Here is a 20000-nt window from a genome sequence, read left to right as displayed (position 1 = left end):
TGGCTGTTTTGACAAAAAGCCCATATAATGTCTCTGGGATGATTCAAGAGTACAGTAGAGGTACTGTACATGCTTGCTGCTGATCTCCGGTCAGAGTTCATGCATTTCAACCTATAAGCTGAAGTTATAGTTGTTTCAGTCACGATGATAAGAAATGGACGTCTGTTATCAACATCTATTACAGGTTGAAATAGGCTACCCCTTTATCTCAGAGAACCATGCCAGTCACCCTTTACTTGCCTGCAATGTCAAAATGGACTCCCCTTGGCTGTTATAAGAACGTTTGAACCCCTCAGTGTCCACAGGACCTCACAGTTGCCTGGAGAGAGGAAGAAAGAGCCTTTAAAAAAAGCTGTTAAATATTTAGATATCCTCTCAGACAGGAGCCACCAGGCACCACTGTGCTCACGTGCGTGTGCGTGCGGGTGTGTGTGTGTGTGTGTGTGTGTGTGTGTGTGTGTGTGTGTGTGTGTGTGTGTGTGTGTGTGTCTGTGTGTGTGTGTGTGTGTGTGTGTGTGTGTGAAGGGGGTTCTATTATGTGGCTGGGATCCCCTTGAGAGAGATAGTGTTGTGGTTCAGTAAACCCACAAAAACATCTGTGCTGTCAGAATCACCGGGGATAGCGGGGCTCAACTACTGATAGACCGCCCTGTCTACTAACTGGTGTTACAATAGATATATGGCTAGCGAGCACCATCAGGTACACGGAACCACTGAGGCAAGCCTATTACGTGTAACTTCCTGCAATGTATACAGAATGAGCTAAAACTGCTTCACACCAGACTCATACCTATAGGACCACACTACAAGCACACGCACGCACGCACGCGCGCACACACACACACACACACACACACACACACACACACACACACACACACACACACACACACACACACACACACACACACACACACACATTTGATTTATTTTATTTGGATCTGCACAAGAGGCGTAATACAATAGACCCAAACACTGATCAGAATTAGGTTATACATTATATGGTCCAACCAGATATAGCTGCTGCACATGCTGCTTAACACACAGAGGGAAAAGAAGAGAAAAAAAATATATATAGCACATTGTTGACATACTATTACTTGACACTACTAGACAGGATGTTTGTTTTGGGTTTTTTAAGCCACCTAGGGATAAATGAAACAACGCCTTCTCCAGACAGACAGACTGCCCATAGTAGCTGAGACAGAACAGTATTTAGCCAGCTTTTTTGCATTTGTTTTTAGCAATCCACCCAATTGCAGACCCCTGAGCACAAGTTTATGGACATGGCCCAGACTTCCAAATACAAGGACAATAAGTTGACAGTTATATCCCAAGGCCATAATACGTTCCACCAGAAGCTGATATTTCATAAGTTTGGATGTAAAACAAGTGTCCATATACAAATCAAATGGGCAGCCTATTTCAAATATAGTGACAGTTTTTCTAATTTCATTGATGAACACAATATCTGGGGTATTTGGAATATTTTGTAGTGAATTGACAATTGATCATTGTGATCAAACCAGTCTATTTTTACAGTGCTGTGTTTATACATTCTTGTTGTCCTGTCCTGTACTCCTCTGATCATGTCTGGCAATGTACAGTCCTTTATAGTGGCTGCAACCATTTAAGATGTGTGCGACTGTTTCTTTGTCATGTGGTACTGGATGTAGGATGCAGTGTGGGTCGTGTGCTGATGGGTACGAGGTTGCCAAGTTGAACTTGGTCGGCAACACCTGTAAACGGGCTTTAATAGTGAAAATGAGAATGTCCTCACCTATGGTGTTATTTGACAGTTTGCAAAGGGAAGAAGAGCCAGTTCTCCCTGCAGCCTCAGACTGGTCCAGTGTTGTGCACTTTCTGATCGCTTCATTCCTAGAATGGTGGCTCTTGCGGTCGCGGATTTGATTGACAGTTCATGGTGCGCACCGTCCTGCTCGTAGGTCGCACATGCACGGACACGCGGATCTATGATGATGCACACACACACACACACACACACACACACACACACACACACACACACACACACACACACACACACACACACAGGTGAGACCTCATCCTGCTCATTGGCTGTCCTCTGGTTCACATCACCATGGTAACGGCCTCTGTGGCCCCTGTCATGCTGAGGAGAATCAGTGGTGATGATACATGTATGGAGCAGCGCACGCGCACGCGCACACGCACACACACACACACACACACACACACACACACACACACACACACGCATACAAACACACATGCACACACACACACACACACACACACACAGTCACACACACACACACACACACACACACACACACACACACACACACACACACACACACACACACACACACACACACACACAGAAAAACTGAAACATTACCTGTGCTCACATCCTGACCGGCAGAGCTTTTTACCTTCAATTCAACAAATAATGGCGTTCACTGGGCCAGCAGCATGGTTCGGTTCCATGGTATTATATATTTTTTTTTTAGGATATTCTTTTTTTTGATTTTTGAAGGGACAGACAGTAGGCTGACAGGAGACGGGAGAGAGATGGGGGGATGACATGCAGTAAAGGCCGTGTCGGGTCCGGGAGTCGAACTCGCGGCACACTGCGACTGGATCACCAGTCCGGTGCCCAGACCGTTACGCTACGGCCTGGGCGGTTCCATGGTATTATTGATATTGTAACCACGTCCATTAGTTGGGACAGGTGTGTTTGGTTATGGAAGAGTGGGGGGTGTGGTTTCCTCTGGAATGTAGGGGAGGTAGGGCGGGGTGTGGGGTGCCAGGGATTTCTGAGGGCTGACGTCCGTGTTGACCTCTTCATCATTAGGATCTAATTAACTGTGGAGGCACGTGCCAAAGAGGGTCCCCCGCAGGGGCCCTCCGGTAAAACAATCCTCCAAACCCTTCTGTCAGCTCTGCACCCCTAAAAGATAAACAATAATATTATTCTACCGCGATGGCCTTGGGGTAGAAGTCAGGCAGAGAAGCCCCAGTGTATTGCCACCCCTGCCCAGTAATTTACCTCTACTTGATCTACCGTGCAGCATATTCTGAATATAAATCCAGGGCTGCGGGCTGCTCTTTTTCTTTCTTTATGACGGCGTGCACACACCCAAAACTACACACACACAGTCACACACACACACACACACACACACACACACACACACACACACACACACACACACACACACACACACACACACACACACACACACACACACACACACACACACACACACACACACACACACACACACACACACACACACATTTAGAAACGCCCTGTGGGCAAGCTCAGTGCTCTTGATAATATGGATATGCTGGGACATGCAGCAACACACACACACACACACACAGGAAAAGAGAAAGGACTTTTTAAGTTTATATTTGAATATGAGAGTAATGAGACTAATACTTTCATGTCGGCTTGAGCAGGGTCGTAGGATTAAAAGGTAAAAGGATTAATGCCACATGGTAGAAATACTCTGTTAAAGGTAAAAGTCCACTATTAAAAAAAAAAAAGCTTGAGTAAAAGTACAGAAGAGTTGGCATCAAAATATTCTTAAATGACTAAAAGTTTAAAAAAGTTTACTCGTTAGACAGAATGTCCCATTTCACAAGTTTTTTAAATCTTTTGAAAATAGATCTACAAGCTCAAGTGGTTATATGTGTGTTTAAATCTGCAAAGTAAGTATAGTAACAAAAGTTTTCAAATAACTAAAGTTTTCAAATAATTGTAGTGGAGTAAAAGTTCTGAGATGTACAATAGTGGAGTAGAAATAAAAGTACTCCAGTAAAGTAAAAAATACCTCAAAGCATACACACACAATGGCATCTGCTTGCAGTTTCATTGCCTGGTTTATATTTGGTTTATATTTCGTGTGCCTGTTGTGACCTTGTAGATCTGCTATTTTCAGCGAGCGATTTAGGTATTTCTATAGTTAATGTCCAGCCACCTGCACGTACCAAATGCTGGCACTGCACAATTAAACAAAGACACTGTCACTTCAGCACTATAGAAGCTGTGCTGCAGCACATTAGTAATAAGCTGGTCCACATTACTTTTACATTACTTAGTTACTACAGTATGTTTTATCTCTACTTTATTACACAGCTTTGTTGAATATGCAATTCTGATTGGTCAATCAATCATAGCCTTCATGTTATTTCTGAGTCACAGACCATGCACTGCTCTTCTGTGTAACATGCAGTGGTGTAAAGTAACTAAGTACATTTACTCAAGTACTGGACTTAAGTACAATTAGGTATTTGTACTTTACTTGAGTATTTCAAATTTCCAGTACTTTTACTTCTACTACACTACATCTCAGAGCCAACATTTTTACTTTTTTACTCCACTACAATTATTTGGATACACGACATCGAATCACAATATCAAATATACACGATATTTGAATAGACAACATAATATACAATTATTGCGATACAAGTGGACGAAATGAATTTTCTTCGATGGGTGGCTGGCATCTCCCTTAGAGATAGGGTGAGAAGTTCAGTCACGCGAGAGAGACTCGGGAGTAGAGTCGCTGCTTCTTCGCCTGGAAAGGAGCCAGCTTAGGTGGTTCGGGCAACTGGTTAGGATACCTCTTGGGCGTCTCCTATAGGGAGGTCCTCGAGGCACGTCCCATGGGAGGAGACCCCGGTGCAGACCAAGGTGCAGTTAAAGGAAGCACATCGACTCACTGGCCTTGGAACACCTCAGGATCCCCCAGGAGGAAGTTACTAACATTGCTCTGGAGAGGGAAGTCTGGAGCTCTCTGGTGGAGCTGTTGCCCCCGTGACCCGACTACGGATACTTTTACTTGAGTACATTTTGAATACGGGACATCTACTTGTAACGGAGTACAAGTCTACATTGCAGTATTGATACTTTTACTTAAGTACAACATTTGAATACTTTTTCCACCACTGGTAACCTGAAATTACTCATTGCTCGTAATTATAGGCAGCCGTGTATGTATTAAGCAGGATAATATCCAATGAGGTGGTTATTCATGGGAAATACACCCAGATAAGGCAAGCAGGTTTATTTTCCAATAATGCCCGCCTCACTGTGCATTATCCTTTACTTGATTGGGATGTGTTTAACTGTTTCTCCCTTTGTCCTTTGTCCCCTCAGTTGTTAATGCCAGTGAGTTGACAGGAGTGGGAGGACCAGCTTAATAGCCTATTCTGAAACTCACCATAAAAAACGTGAAAAATATATATATTATTATAATAATAGAAGCGTGGAGCATGTTGCCCCAGACAATCACTCAAGGGCTGTGGAAAATAAAAGCAGGAGACAGTTATGGAATACAAATTGGAGCAGCTCATTATCTCCTCCCTCCCTCCCTCCCTCTCCCCCTCTCCCTCTCCCTCTCCCTCTCCCTCTCCCTCTCCCTCTCTCTCTCTCTCTCTCTCTCTCTCTCTCTCTCTCTCTGTCCTTTGCATCTCAGTTAGTGTGTTCTGTGATTATAGTTGAACTCTGTTCGACACCCACCACTAACAACCTAACTACTACCCCACGCACACGCTCTCAGACAGTGCCACGTAGAGGGAGACAGAGGGGGGCGGGGGAGGAAAGGTGGAAAATTGCAGGGTACGAAAAGTCTTGAAGAGCAGCCAATGGTGGATAGAAGTGGGCGAAGCGCTGAGCGTAAAAGACGCTGGATCTCAAGCTACTCCTTCGTGCACTGCATTTTCCACATTGAGCAATAGAGCGCGATAGCTACACTCAGGCTCTCACTGTATAAGGGTGACAGGGTCAGCCTGTTATAACCTGTCAAGGCAAGATAGTGAGTTAACCATTTAAGCCCTTTATATTAACCAGGGTTAATGTGATTAAGTAAAGAGGAGTTGGTACAGTGTATAACAACAGTATGTTGGGGAGTAGGAGTATGCGAAGAGGGCGAGGCTAAAGAGTGGGGGTGCTTAGCCACCAGGTGTGTAGATCTAGCTGAAGCTCGGATATTTCCGGCTCACTGTGTGTGTGTGTGTGTGTGTGTGTGTGTGTGTGTGTGTGTGTGTGTGTGTATGTGTGTGTGTGCGTGCGTGCCTGCGTGCCTGCGTGTGTGCATGCTGAAACATGCCCGGCCCTCTGCACGGCACATCTCACTCACTCTGGCTGTGTGTAGGACATGCCTGCGTCTGCTTCAAAGCCATTCAGACTTCTTTCTTCTGGTCGTACACACACGTTCATGTAACCTCGTGTAACTACTTTAAAGGATATCTAGTTGTGCTCATGGTCTAGCCTGCCAGTGGTGGTGGGACCTTTTCTTATTCTTCGTTTTGCCTGTGGACTATTGTTTTATTTCAGCTTAACCTTGGATTCCCCACAGCAAGTTGGGCACTACACGCAGGTAAATTAAAAAATATACAAATATATTAAAAAATAATCAGTTGTTTGTTTCTGATATGAATTTCATGATTTAATTTGATAGTTTAAGTGCAACGTCAACTTGAGTTAAGATTCCAAAATGAGCTGAAGCGCGCTGTAGAAAATCCTCTCTACATCTCTATCATCTCTAAACACCCTGGAGCGCTGCATTCCTTTACTGTGATATTCTGTGTGTGTGTGTGTGTGTGCGTGTGTGTGTGTGTGTGTGTGTGTGTGTGTGTGTGTGTGTGTGTGTGTGTGTGTGTGTGTGTGTGTGTGTGTGTGTGTGTGTGTGTGTGTGTGCGTGTGTGTGTGTGTGTGTGTGTGTGTGACATGTAGAGCTCAGTTGAGAGTGTGTGTATTAGAGCAAGCAGTGCATGGCCACATGTGGGTCTCGGGTTTCTTCAGGATTGTGTGCTATGTAGTCTGCACTGCAGGACTGTGTGATATCGATGTAGTCTGTAACCAGACTGTGGGCTATTTGGCCTGTAACAAAGTACAGGTGTGTGCTGGCCTGGGAATGTGGAGGATTCTGACCATGTGTATTGTGCTATTTGCTATCTGAAGTATCTAGTTCAGTCTTCCTGATGAATGAAAAACGTCCAAAACTTTGACCCTGCATGCAAAAATTATATAATATATATATAAAGTAAGTAGCACTAGTCCCTAACTTCCTGCACAAACAAGGCGGTTGTTATGCTACTTTAATTCAGACACACTCTGATTAACAGCATGGAAGAAGCTTGTGAATATTGTTAAGAAACCTTTTATCTAGCCATTTTTTTATATTGGACATTATTGAACATTTCTGCACATGTTCGCCCATAATGACATGCTCAAAGGGACACCGGATAGAAAGTGTTTAATGGAGTAGGTGAGTTCTTCTAACCCAGACTAAACACTAAACCCATACCCACCGGCCTGCAGCTGGAGGTGAGAGGTCACATACCCACCGGCCTGCAGCTGGAGGTGAGAGGTCAGTGCATTCCATAATAAGCCATACACGACCCTGAGAGAGAGCCACAGAACGTTCTATGTATGAATGATGCCTCAGTGAGGCTGTTGTCACCCAGGCTGGCAGACCAGCTGCTTGTTGGAGACACAAGGTAGAGGTCTGGTGTGGTGGCCTTCAGCCATTTAGAACATAATCTGCCACTGTCATGATGATTCCACCTGCACGCACACACACACACACACACACACACACACACACACACACACACACACACACACACACACACACACACCCTTCCACTCAATGAGTCACCCAAGATCGAGTACCAAGAGAGAGGGGTCTTAGCAGAAACATGAATCACTTACAATTGTGTGTACAGTACTTGCAGCATAGGACAGGTTGCATAGTGTCATTGTATTTGTATTCTATTTATATACAAGGTTTAGCCACTTAAGCCATATTTCATACCTTCCTATAGTTTCAAAAATCACACCCGTGTGAAGTGAGGGGCGCTCTTATCATTATACATCATTATGACGTCTATTTGCTCAGACACATATGACGTAAATTCTTCATTCATTGTTAATGGGAATTTAATGTTTGTGTAAATCTACACTAATAGCTGAATATAGGACTACTACAGCCCCAGCTCCACTGTATTTTACCATACCAATACCTGGCCCCTTGTTCTCCCCATTTCCCCTCTTACAGACCCCCAGCACCTCACCCCAGCTCCCCCTCGCTTCTGTTCCCTGCTAATTGTCGTCTTCCTAAATCTGTCAGGAAGCATTATGGTCCAATGTTCTCACACAGCCAAAATACAGCAGGAGACCATTTTCTCCCCTTGGCTGCCACTCCCCCTCCTTCCCACCCTAAAGAAAACCATGAAAGTGGGGGTATGCAGGCTGTGAGTGGCAGGGCGTGCTGTGGAGGAAATGGGGTTTGTGAAGCTGTGAGGAGATAGCCGCTAATGTTATAGCACCATGGCATATACGTACTGCACGCACGCATGCACGCGCACACACACACACACACACACACACACACACACACACACACACACACACACACACACACACACACACACACACACACACACACACTATAGCTTCATAACCAATGGCAGATTGAGGAAGGACGCAAAACTCGGTTTACTGAAAAGCACCAGAAATAGAGAGGGAGGCCTATATTTTATCGGCAACGACAGATTTTTAATCTCCAACACCTCCTCTCTCCTGTCAGAGGAATAAAGCGTTGAGTCAGACTCAGACACAACGGCCCGTGTTTGTTCTGCACGCCCTTGTGTGTGTGTGTGTGTGTGCGTGCGTGCGTGCGTGCGTGCGTGCGTGCGTGCGTGCGTGCGTGCGTGTGTTCATTTGGGTGGAGCTGTGCAGTGAATTACTGTGCTTCTCTGTACTTGATTATAGAGGCTGCTGTGTGTTTGGGTTTGTTAGAGACAGAGAGGTGGGCTGTTGACTAGTCTTTTTATAGTTATATACCAGGGTAAAATTACAGCGCACACACACACACACACACACACACACACACATGCACACGGACACATATACACACACACACACACACACACACACACACACACACACACACACACATACACACGCACACATGCACACACTGAAACAAACCACTCTATCATCACCAGTTAGCACTTATGGTTGACCTATATTGATCCCGTGGCATGAATTCAGTTTCAGCTCCACCAAATTGTAGGTTGCTCAGGTGGTCATGATTTGCAGACGGGTTTGGAGCTGTTATGGATTAAAGCCTATTCAACTTGAAACACCACCATTGACCATTGACCACTCATTGAAAACACATGCCCCCGGTTCTCGTGACTGATTGTCCTTCTAATGCTTGGCGGCAGCATCATTATTCGATTACCCTTTATTTTTTAAAATGTATTCATGTATTTTATATTAGACATTTAAAATGAAGAAAATACATAATCAAAAAATGATGGCACCGTCATGCATTAGAAGGACAATACCAGTCACCAGAACCAGGTAGGCCTACATGTGTTTTCAATGAGCCTAACATAGTTAACATGGAGTTTGAATTTATGTCTTATGTGGGCTTATGTAGATCTGAAATGAATAGTGTATTAAAGTGTAATATCTCTTTATGTTTTCTCTGTTTCTCAGTGTCCTCTCTCATGACGCATAATGCATTATTGTATCCATGTGACTGCAATATATGGATATTATATCAATATCGTGATATGATAGATATCATCTAGGTAGAATTTTGCATATCATACTATTGTGAAAAGGCTCACAATGCATTATGTGAGCTTATATAGATCGTCAATCTTTGCATTTTTGACCATTTCTGAAAAATGTCAAATACAATTTATATTATTTTGTCCATATCGCCCAGCCCTGCTACATGACTGTGTAGATATTGATGTAGTTGCATCAATATCTGTGGGTGTCTGTGAGTGACTGTGGTGAGAGAGAGAGAGAGAGAGATAGAGAGAGAGAGAGAGAGAGAGAGAGAGAAGGAAACAGAGGGCTCCGTGCCAGGTCACACAGAGAGCTTCATCTGTTGCTGTAGAGGAGAACAGAAGGAGAGACATAACAACCGTAACCTTACGATACCCGTCCCATACCATTAGACTGAAGTCAGTTTGACACGGCATTTCCAATTAAGTCTGTGGCTTCTACAAGCAAGTCCATGTCTGAGCAGTTTCATTGGATTTTGAATAGATTCCAAAATGATTTGGGGGAAATGCTGTCCACAAGGATTCCATCTGGCCCCAACCCCATGGAGTAACCCACCCTGTAACCATAGAAATCATTCTGTGGCCGTGCACTCTTCTCTGCTCACTGTATCATCCTTAACTACTAAGGATTTATTTTTGACTCACCTCTCCTAGTATTTCATCATGGCTTATTTCCTATCCCCAGCATAATTGATAATCATTCACTTGTCCGTGTTTGACATGCCAGTGTGCAAATTTGTCTTCTTTAATGTAGAGCAGGCACACCCTGCCTGAATATCTGTGCCACCAACTGCACATTACTCACTGCACACAGTTTCCTCATTAGAACAGCCACTGGAGGCTCCCTATCTCTCTAACTCTTACATTTACATCTCTTACTTAGACACACAGACACACCCCCTCACTCTCTCTCTCTCTCTCTCTCTCTTACACCGACACAGAAGCACATGCACGCACGCACGTTGCATACACACGCACACACACACACACACACACACACACACACACACACACACACACACACACACACACTCACGCACTCACGCCATGCCTCCTTGGCCTTCCACCATCAGTTACTCGCTGTCAGAGAGAGCTCATTACAGCCAAAGTCTGGCCCTCACACTGAGGCAACCTGCTTCACTATGCACAATGTTTTTCACACCGACACAAAATGTCAGCTCACTAAAAGCATCTATGCTCCCTCTCCCTTCGAGGGGGGGAGGGGGGGGGGGGTGAAAAGGGAGATTTTACTTACCAGTGGAAAGGGGGAGAGACAGAAAGATAAGGTTAGGATACTCTTGCTTTTGCAGATTGGGTGAATCATACCTATTAGTATTACTGTAGTTGGCGAGGGGTGCAATGGCAATTCACTGTCATTCAAAGCACCTCTCTGCTTGCCCACCTTTGATGTTCTTAGTTAACATTGCAGTAGACTGGACTGTTACATATTCAAGGATTGATAAGCTTCGGTTCCCATGGTATTCTACCCTTGTGCTTGCACCCTTGTGCTTGCATCTATAAATAGGAAGTCTACTACAGTATATATGCTCTGTACTGTATGTTGTTTGTTAGACAGACAGAGAAGAAGTCTACAGTACAGTATATGCTCTGTACTGTATGTTGTTTCGATGCACTAGATAGAAAGAAGAACAGCTCCAGTACATCTACATCACACCCACACACCCACAGTGTGAAGAGGTCTCCCACTCCAAACGGGCACAGAGCATGTACAGTAGTACTGTATGAATACAGAGTGATAATTGACAGTTTTACAAACACAGGATATGATGTTATTGTCCAAAGTGCCTTGGACTCTGCATGGCAGGGGCGTCCTCCTCCCTGAGCCAAGCTTGCGCCTAACCTCATACCTGAATGGGACTGGGTGTTACATTCTGTTTATACCATCAATGTAATTGACATACAGTACATACAGTACAAACAAAATGTTCACCACCTTAACGGTCAGCATTTGTAGAGACATAACCAGCTGCAACCTCTAGGAGGCTGATGTTAGCCAGCCCAGAGCTACACCTCCTAATGAGGTTTTCCCAAACCTGCTTTGGCCTCAACAGACAAGGTTGTCTGTCTCCACTTGATAATTTCTCTCACTGCCCATATTCTCTCAGCTGATTTGGTCTGCCTGAGACATCTGAATTATATGGTTAGATAATCACACTGGTGTTGCTGTCTTTTAGCTCTGCTAGTGGCAGGGCTCAAAGGAAACATACTGTCTGGATTTAAATGGAATTGCATTCATTCTCCTGGGAGGATGAACTGTGACTGGATGAACTGGTGACACCACTGCTCATCAAGTGCCAACCTTTGGCCTCAGTTCAGTTGCACAGTTGCTCTCTTTTTGGGAAACAGTGTGAATTGCTGGGCAGGTGGTATGTAGCTACAGCAACAGACATGGGAGAAGGGCAGAGTAATTGCAGCTAAGGTGGGTTGGATTAGGCTGGATATATTGTGATTCAATCCTGACCTAATTAAAGTATTGCTTTTCATTACCTTCATAAGAGCAGTGCATTGTGCTTAGCACAAAGGCACACTGATCATTTTCATTTTGTCATGGAAGAAAAGCCTCAGAAATATAATGTCTCCCAAGAGCAAACTGATGTCCTTGTGCAGGACACATATATTTGTCAAAAAAAATGATGTAAAATTATATTGGGAGGAAATAACGAACGCATACATCTGTCTCTGGTCCTATGAGAAGCAATTCTCATTTTAAAGCCCAGCTCATGAGCCCAATTATTGTTTCTCCAAATATAATGACTGCTGTATGGACCTCATAAGAAGACGTCTGCTCTGGGTCTGTGTAAATAGCATAAGCATGTAAGTAGCATCTTATCGTCTCCGTCTGGTGGGAACCTATGTCCAAAACCCTTACTGTTCAGGAAATTGAAAAAAGGACATGTTTTCCAATGCATCCAGTGTTAGTTATTATTTAGGCACAAGCTCTTGTTAATACATTGTTTTAATATTTATAAAACCCACAGATAGACTTAAGCACTTTCACAAAATTCACAAACATGGCAGATCTACAAGCCCACAACGTGTCACGGTAACGCGATGTGGGCTTGTAGAACGCCTATTTTCGCTACTTTTGTCCGATGCTCTTGTACGACGAAGTAGGGCATTCGTTTACGAAAAAAACAAGAAGTTTGAATAATGGAATTAAAAGGTTTCAGACCGACACCGATGCTGTGTTACTGGGGCAGACAAAGCAGCAGGATCAATTTTGACCACCTGAACCATGAGTCAGACTGTCACCTTGACAACCATGCTGAAGGTCAGCAGGGAGTGAAGGTGACGGACTGCTGCCATGGCGATGGTGGAAAGGGGCCGGTTGCTACGGCTTTTCATATCATAGCATGGTTAACGGATTCATACATCAAAGTTTCTATGCTCCTGCACCTCCTGTGTGTGTGTGTGTGTGTGTGTGTGTGTGTGTGTGCGTGCGTGCGTGCGTGCGTGCGTGCGTGCGTGCGTGCGTGCGTGCGTGCGTGAGTGCGTGCGTGCATACGTTTGTCTGCGTGTGCGCAAGTGTACGCGCAAGTGCACATGCTTGAATGCAATGAGGCATGGAAGAAAGACTGCGTGAATATATTGGTATTCACCAGGCAAGAAGGGTGGGCATCAAGGTCTTTGAAGCAGTGCAAACCTAGCCTGAATACTGGGTCTGGCGCTGTGTGAACATTGACTGAATACCCACAGTCCATTGGCTTCACTTCTGATCTTGTTAACCCATGAAGCCTCTTGAAACCCTGAGAGAGACTCAGATTTATACAGTAGATCTCACTGACTGGATCCAGGAGCCTCCATATCAAATGACCATTGATTGACGAGATTGGAAAAAGGACTAAATCTGTATCACAGGTCAAAGTCTTACTATGTAAGTCAAGGGTAGAATAATTGGAGGGGCGCCGGTCCAATATGCCTACACAGGCACCATGCAGGACGGCCTGTCCAAAGCAAGCCATGGCATGTGCATACCTGATCCAATAGATCACAGGAGGGAGACCATCGATCCACCACCAGGTCATTAAACCCAGTAGTGGGTTTATGGGGGGAAACAAACAAGATATGGGGGTTAGTGGGTTACCCAAACAAGATCAATAGCAAATAGAGAGATCTGTTCAGAGAGGAGAATGGAGGGAGGGAGGAGAATAAAGGAGAGTACGCTGGTAAAAAATAACAGAACACAAAAATGAAACTGGAATTAAATGTCTGGTTTAATTGAATCTGTCGTGCAAATATATTGCATGCCTTTATTCTCTGACTATTATAATAGAATAAATAAGGCACAGATATGCTTTGATAAATGTAGTCACTTTCTACATTGAGATAAATGAGGGATGATCACAGTTTGTGATCATCAGAAACCACAGATCACAGATGTTGATGGACAAAATAAAATGTGGTGGATGGCAGGATATAGAGAGGAAAGGGGAGGTGGAGAAGGAAGGGATTATCCTGGTCTAGGGTGGCCTACTGGTGGATTACAGACCAGCCATCTGCGGCTGCGGGTTGATAATCCTGCAGAGAGACAGTCAGAGAGGGTACAGTAAATGCCATCCAGTGCCCGCAGAAGAACAGTGGGTGGGGTTGTACAAATAATGAATGTTGATTGTGTTGTAGTAAATGAATCCACAGAGAAAATCTGATAGTAACATTATCATTTCATTTACTAGCGTGACGTCATGTCCAGAGTGTCATGTCCAGTACTTGTACATCAAGCTGCCTCACACTACAGAAATAGGAGGCCCTGCCCTTTATGGGACACATGGCTTTATAGATATAGATATGCTACATAATATAGATATATACACAATACACATATACTAATGTGTTTCTCTCTGACTGGGATGACTTTACCTTGCTTTATAGAATGGCAGAATGTTGCCTCCCCTTCTGCGCTGTCACCCCTCCTCCATCCATCCATCCTCTCTCTCCATTGGCCTGTTCTGTGGGTTCTCTACCCATCAGCCCCTCCCCCTTGCTCCATCGCCAGACAGAGAGAGGCGACTCTGAATGTACTCTCCCTTTCACCTCTCTTCCCTCCCACCATCCCTTTTTTCTGTCTTTCTCATTCTCACACGCCTCCCCTTTTTTCCGTTCACTCCCCTCCCTCTCTCGGCTTTTGGGAAAGAACTAAGAAGTGATCAGACCCTGCCCTGTTTAGACAGCAGACAGCAAAACCAAACGAAAGAGGGCTAGAAAGCGGTGGTAAAACACAAGAGTGCCGGTAGGTAGATAGATCGGAGGGGAAAGGAGATAGGTGTTATATCACAACAGCAGCAGATAGCTCCGATCAGGACCGGACGAGATCTGCAACCCCTCCTCTCCTCTCCTCCCCTCCCCTCCCTCTGAATACCGCTGCGAGGTTGGGATTTTTATCCCACTTCCACTCACGTCCGTTTCTCCCAGCAAAGCAGACTCCGCTGTAGGATGCTGTGAAGGATCATGGTTCACCAGGAAAACTATTCTTACAAGGTAAACAAGGTCAACATGACTCCATTTGTAGATTAGGGTGGTGTTGTTTTTTGCAGTTGACAGGCCCCAGGTGAATGTTGTTTGAGCTGCACTTTAGCTGCATGTGTGTAATATATTTCATTGATTCTATCTCGTCCATTTGATTTATGTCATCAATTATTGTTATTGAAGGTTCCACTGTGTTGTTGCCTGTTGCAGGACTTGAGTGTCAGACATCTGTGTAGGTAGATAATATTATGTTTTGTGTTATTTTGTGTTGTGAATCGGACATCTAGGCGGTTGCTAAGAGCCCTTGACTCAGTCACTCCCACAAACCCACGCCCCTCCACTGTGGAGTGGTAACAGTAGTAGCTCAGCATCATCAATCCATCAGTCTGCATGCCTGACAGACACATTTTGCAACTTTATCTCGGAATGTATTGAGAACTGTGAGATAGGTATGTAATGTGAATCTGTGGCGCAGGCATCATAGTCAGGAACAGAATGCTGTGTGTGTGTGTATGTGTGTGTGTGTGCGTGCGTGCGTGCGTGCGTGCGTGCGTGCGTGCGTGCGTGCGTGCGTTTCCAATTAGGCCTGTGACAGAAGTGCCCCGATTTATCTAATGAGGAATGATACAGTGTTGATGAAAGGAGTGCATTTCACAGCTGTACTTACACTCTTCTCTTCCCTAACCTTCATTCCTAGGGAGGAAAGTCTGCAATGCAGTCAGTGTAGAAGGGGGTGTGCAGGAGGGAGAAAGTGGGTGGATGAAAGGAGAGAGATGAGATGTCTGTGTAGAACAAGGGCGAGGAGTGGGTGAAGAATATGAGAAAAGCTCAGGAGGAAGAGACGGCAAGTGATGAACACTGTCAGACTCAGAAGACATTTGATTGTGACTGTGAGCCATGAGAGGTGCTTTGAGACCAACTGTCCTCCAACCATGACTGAGTTCAAGGTTTCACCATTTGACTATTTACACAAGGGAGTCAGGGAAGAGGAAAAAATGTAATAAAAAATGAATACATTTGTTAATTACATTTCAGTTCAAATTCGATTCACAAGACGATTTAAATTGCAAAGCCTTTTCACAGTAGGGGTGGGGCACCCTTTGGTCTTGAAAGGTTTGAGAGCCCCTGTCTAAAGAGTCCTGTTAGAGGACTCTTTAAAACTGTCAACATCGGTAAACAAACCCACAACATCTACAAGATCACAGGCATTAATTGTCCCGCATGAGGTTTGTGGGACATATGGGTGCGTGTGGGCGCTCGAGGGAGCTGTTGTATAATGAGATAAGGATTTCCTGCTATGTCTGCTCATGGATGAAAGCTGGATGGCTAGATGTCAGGAAGACGAGGGACAGAGGAAGAGCAGAGAGGAGTGAATCCAGTTCAGTGGAGAGACGTGTCAGATGAAAGGCATGGTGGATGAAACAGAAACAGGAGGGAAAGTCTATGTGGAACACGAATGAAGACTGGCGTGTCGGCGATGATGCTTTGTGAGGCAATAGATGGAAATGTGATGCGAGAGAGAAGCAGGGAGAACGTAATTAAACCCAGAGAGAGGGGAAGAAAATAGAGGAAAATGTATTAAAAAAATAATAATAATAATAATTGGTATGAGAGAGAATGCAGGTAGGAATCAGATGCTGTAATAAAGTGAGGGAGGGGAGAGAGAGAGAGAGAGAGAGAGAGAGAGAGAGAGAGAGAGACCTTTAACGAAGCCTTTATTTCATCTTTTGTGTACACTCAAAAAATCTTCAGGACATTTCTAGAAATTACATGCTTTGGGTACTAACATTATAAAACACCAACAGAGAGAGAAGAAAGCGGCTAGTGGAAATCACAGGGTTCAGGCTCTGATAACGACAAGTCTCCAGAGGCCTCTCAATTAGACTGGTAACCCGGCAACCATGAGGGGCAGACATCGCCCCTCATGCCTGTCCCCTCTCATGCACAACACAGGCTGAAAGAGGGAGGGAGGGAAGAAGAGAAATAGATAAATTGTAATTTAAGACAGGGGGTAATGGCGGGGGGGGGGGGGGGGGGGGGGGTGGGGGGGGGGATCCTCAGTGGTCACTTAACTCTGGATGTGAGGGTTCATTTGGGTCCATGTCAGTTACACTAGTGGAATTAGCACTGAGGATTTTCCTAAGTGAGAATAGAGAGGGAAGGGATGGTCCCTGCATGTCTCTCTGTCTTCTGGGACAGTCGGTGTGCCTCGGGGGCCTGATCTGTTTTGATGTTAGCAGCACTGCTGTTTTTCTTATGCGGGATCTAAGGTGTGGTCCTTGTCTGGGCTGGTGAGGGGCTGCGTTGTTCTTTGAGGCCAGTGGCAATAGGAATTGAAGGAGCACATGCAGAAAAATCAGAGTAGAGTAAAATATGGTGTTTGTTCCTTCATACATACAGTACTGTTCCACAGTCCATCTCATACCTCTCCATAAAACACTATGCACTATACTGTATTGTGAATATAGAACGTCATTGACATGTTCTGTTCTGTTTGTTTGTTTGTTTTTTTGGCAAAGAACGATTTAATTTCTTCTTATCGTTATATTAAATTAATAACAATTGTTACAGCAGAATTGACTAAAGTTCTAGTTGAGTTAAAATACTATTTAGAAGGTAATTCAATATGTTTCAGTTTTATTTCAGTGAATGTTAATAGACGCTCAGGACTGGATTGGTCATTCTATTGATAATATTGCATTCAGCCGCTGTACCAGCGGGAGGAAGGGTGATGGAGAGATTTATCGGCCCAGCCACAGTGTACCATCCTGGGCCGTCATGGCAAGGTTCCTGGCAAGCTGTGAGATCGACACAGTATGTGTACAGCTGTGCACACGGACCCCCTAGTATAAGAAGCTAATGTAAGCATCTGTGATGCACTTCTCCTCGTGTGCTGTTGAATTAGTGATGAGGCGTAGCTGTACAGTAGATACCGCTGAGGGCTTCACATTGAATAATGCATTTGTGCTATAAAGTGGAACGTTTCCTAAAGGGGCTAAAGAACACGTCAACGCCTCTAGTTCAGGGGTTCCCAAACCTTTCCATGGCAAGGACCCCAATATACAGTATGTAGCCATAGCCTCTGACTGCGGCCCACCTATTGCAAAATGGTTTCATTTTTTTTAAAGAAATACCTCAAAATAGCCGATCTACAAGTCCACAATGCATCATGTCGCAATGCATTGTGAGTTTGTTTTGTTTTGTTTTGTAAACTTCAGTTTAGCATACACGTGATGTAATTGTGTGTGTGTGTGTGTGTGTGTGTGTGTGTGTGTGTGTGTGTGTGTGTGTGTGTGTGTGTGTGTGTGTGTGTGTGTGTGTGTGTGTGTGTGTGTGTGTGTGTGTGTGCGTGCGTGCGTGCGTGCGTGACATTCTTTATGTGAATGATTGAAGCCTTCCCAACGGGAACAGACCACAGCTCCATTCCCAGCCCAATTTGTTTGGAACACAGAACATCGTCATGGAGAAATTCTTGCGATGTTGCTATGGCAGCAGCCCCTGGTCTTTCTCTCCTTTCCTGTAAGAAGGGTTTAGAGCTACAAGGTTCCCTCTAATGTGTCTGTAACTGTGTTGTGTTGTGTTGTGTTAACTCATAAATAAGAGTTATAATATTGGAAACAAGGATGCTTGCAAACAGACAGACAGACAGACAGACAGACAGACAGACAGACAGATATGCGCAGACATGCACACGCACATTAACATTGGACTTGAATCCTTGAGCTTACAGGAGGTGCCAGGAACCCTCTCTCTCACAGTCACCCTCTGTTCATTTGGAACAATGAACTATGTCTCTCTCTCTCTCTCTCTCTCTCTCTCTCTCTCTCTCTCTCTCTTTCCCCCTTTTTTCTCTTTCTCTCAGCTGACCAACAGTTAAGTTGTTTTCTAGATCAGAGACACATATCCATTATCCACACACTATGTTTCAAAGATTATTTATTATCATCAGACGTCTGTGCCCTTGAACTGTGTGTGTGTGTGTGTGTGTGTGTGTGTGTGTGTGTGTGTGTGTGTGTGTGTGTGTGTGTGTGTGTGTGTGTGTGTGTGTGTGTGTGACTGTGTGTGACTGTGTGTGCGCGTGCGTGCGTGTGTGCGCGTGCCCTCCTTGTTATCTGGTCACGATCCCGTCCAGGTTAACTCCCTCTCCATATCCCCCTCCTGTCTGAATCAGCAGTGACTTCACCGCCTCCATGAAGTCAGCCTCAGTAATGAACCCCACCCACGTCCCTCTGAGTCCAACTCACACCAGAGGAGTATAAACGGGCATAGTTTGTGTGTCTGTAGAGTGTGTGTGTGTGTGTGTGTACACGTGTGCGCGCGTGTCCTGGCTGTATATGGTCCCCAGCGTGGGCGGATACAGGAGAGAACCAGATAAGTCATTCTGCTCTGCCCATAATCCTTAGGGATCAGCGCTGAATCAAACTCACTTCCTATTTTCTCATTCAGCCACTCTGACTACACACACGCGCAAGCGTGTGTTTGTGTATGTGCGTGCTTGCGTTCATGTGTGTGTGTGTGTACACGCACACGTGTGCATCCTTTGATGTTATCATGCTGATGCATTATTCCACAAGCGTACGCTTGGCACAGGTCTACAAAGGGAATTTATACTGTTTCAGGCTGCCATTTAGAAGCACATAATGTTAGCCATCCCTCTCTTTCTCTCTCTCTCTCTCTCTCTCACACACACACGCACGCACGCACGCACGCACGCACGCACGCACGCACGCACGCACGCACGCACGCACGCACGTGCACACAGTCACACACACACACACACACACACACACACACACACACACACACACACACACACACACACACAGTCACACACACTCTGCAGAGGAGATGAGATACTGTGACTCACATTCATCGGTATCACTTTGTATTCTCTTTCTTTTACTCCATTGTCTTAGGCAAAAGGTTTG

General features: G+C 44.9%; 1 protein-coding gene across 2 annotated transcripts in view; it reads left to right on the top strand.

The window, feature by feature from the left end:
• schip1 (schwannomin interacting protein 1) overlaps window positions 1-20000 on the top strand; it is a 46806-nt gene that overhangs the window by 7665 nt on the left and 19141 nt on the right. Inside the window, exon 1 of one of the 2 annotated variants that reach the window (XM_083773024.1) lies at window positions 14751-15084. The exons of the other annotated variant lie outside the window; for it this stretch is intronic. Within the exon in view, the coding sequence (XP_083629150.1) occupies window positions 15055-15084 (30 nt within the window). The 5' untranslated portion in view covers window positions 14751-15054. Of the gene's footprint in view, window positions 1-14750; window positions 15085-20000 lie in introns of those variants that run through there. 2 annotated transcript variants of the gene reach the window in all.

This window comes from Protomyctophum parallelum (assembly GCF_964188405.1).
Source record: "Protomyctophum parallelum genome assembly, chromosome: 9".
NCBI classification, from domain to species: Eukaryota; Metazoa; Chordata; class Actinopteri; order Myctophiformes; family Myctophidae; genus Protomyctophum; species Protomyctophum parallelum.
Note: the sequence above shows the minus strand (reverse complement) of the source record. Positions and strands in the feature narration are given on the sequence as shown.